The 1,674-nt window shown below is 50.2% G+C and overlaps 1 protein-coding gene across 1 annotated transcript in view; it reads right to left on the bottom strand.

Annotated features, from left to right (window-relative positions):
- Positions 1–722: 722 nt before the first annotated feature.
- The window catches only part of LOC113222953 (apolipoprotein C-I, basic form-like), a gene marked incomplete at its 5' end in the record, with an annotated part of 4,925 nt that continues 3,973 nt past the window's right edge, over positions 723–1,674 (bottom strand). Inside the window, one exon of the mRNA XM_026452527.1 lies at positions 723–896. Coding sequence (XP_026308312.1) covers positions 839–896 — 58 coding nt within the window. The remainder of the gene's footprint in view (positions 897–1,674) is intronic.

Genomic DNA, 1,674 nt, shown 5'->3' with positions numbered 1-1,674 from the left:
AAAAAAAAAAAAAAAAACAAAAAAAAAAAACAAAAAAAAACCACATATATATGTATATACATATATATATGGCAGAGTGGCTCACGCCTGTAATCCTAATACTTTGGGAGGCCAAGACAGGAGGATTGCTTAAGCGCAGGAATTGGAGACCAGCCTGGCCAACATGATGAAACCCTGTCTGTACTAAAAATACAAAAATTAGCTGGGTGTGGTGGCACATGCCTGTAATCCTAGCTAATTGGGAGGCTGAGGCAGGAGAATCCCTTGACCCTGGGAGGCGGAGGCACCATACTCCATCCTGGGGGACAGAGTGAGAGTCTGCCTCAAAACAAAAACAAAAACAAAAAAGCCCTCAGCCCCTCATCTCGGGTAGACCACACCAGGAAAATGTAACATAGTGACATTGCCAGGCTGAGGGTACAATCAAGTTCCAGTTCTGCACTTCCTGGCTGTGTGACCTTATACAAGTAGCCTCACCTCTCTGGGCCTAAATGCCCTTATGGGATTAATAAGGCCCAGTTTGCAAGGTTCTTAGGAAGATTCTTTTGACACCATGGAGTTCAAACATCCTCAGCACAGGGCAAGGAGATGGGGCATTGGAGGACTTGTCAGGAGTCCCTAAGGTTCAGCTCCTGCCCTCTCCCGCACCCCCTACCCTCTCTGGAAGCCCCTACCCTCTCCCGCAGCCCCTTCCCCAGAGTAAAGAAGCACTCAGGAGAGAATTTTCTGTAGGCTTTTTATTGGTGGCACCTGGCGCCACACGGAGGCCGTCCTCAGCACAGGTGCTGGGGTGTGGGAAATTTCAGAGACCCCTCCTGGGATGTCACCCTTCAGGTGCTCATGAGTTAATCTTGAGTTTCTCCTTCACTTTCCGAAATGTCTCTGAAAACCAATCCCTGTGGGGAGAGATAAGGAAGGGGGTCACTGTGTGCAGCTCCCTCCCAGGCTGTCCAAATTCTACCTGCTACCTGACTCCCACCTCTTCCCCTTCCTGAATCTCCATCCCCACTGTCTGTGGGATTAGGTCTGCTGGGCTGGGTGGGCCAACTTCTGTGCTTTAGTTTCCCAGATGGACCAGAGCACGTTGAAGTCTAAACACTTTACCCTTAGTTGGGCATGGTGGCTCACACCTGTAATCCCAGCACTTTGGGAGGTTAAGGCAGGCAGATCACTTGAGGTCAGGAGTTTGAGACCAGCCTGGGCAACATGGTGAAATCTCGTCTTTACTAAAAATACAAAAAATACCATGCGCGGTGTTGCACACCTGTAGTTCCAGGTACTTATGAGGCTGAGGTAGGAGAATTGCCTGAACCCAGAAGGTGGAGTTTGCAGTGAGACCAGATTGTACCACTGTACTCCAGCCTGGGCAAGAGAGCAAGACTCCGTCGTGAAAAATAAAAAATAAGACCGGGCGCGTGGCTCACACCTGTAATCCCAGCATTTTGGGAGGCTGAGGTGGGTGGATCAAGAGGTCAGGAGATTGAGACCATACTGGCTAACATGGTGAAACCCCATCTCTACTAAAAATACAAAAAATTAGCCGGCGTGGTGGCGGACACCTGTAGTCCCAGCTACTTGGGAGGCTGAGGCAGGAGAATGGCATGAACCCGGGAGGCGGAGCTTACAGTGAGCTGAGATCGCACCACTGCACTCCAGCATGGGCGACAGAGCGAC

The sequence above is a fragment of the Piliocolobus tephrosceles genome, unplaced genomic scaffold, assembly GCF_002776525.5.
Source record: "Piliocolobus tephrosceles isolate RC106 unplaced genomic scaffold, ASM277652v3 unscaffolded_36785, whole genome shotgun sequence".
NCBI classification, from domain to species: domain Eukaryota; kingdom Metazoa; phylum Chordata; class Mammalia; order Primates; family Cercopithecidae; genus Piliocolobus; species Piliocolobus tephrosceles.
Note: the sequence above shows the minus strand (reverse complement) of the source record. Positions and strands in the feature narration are given on the sequence as shown.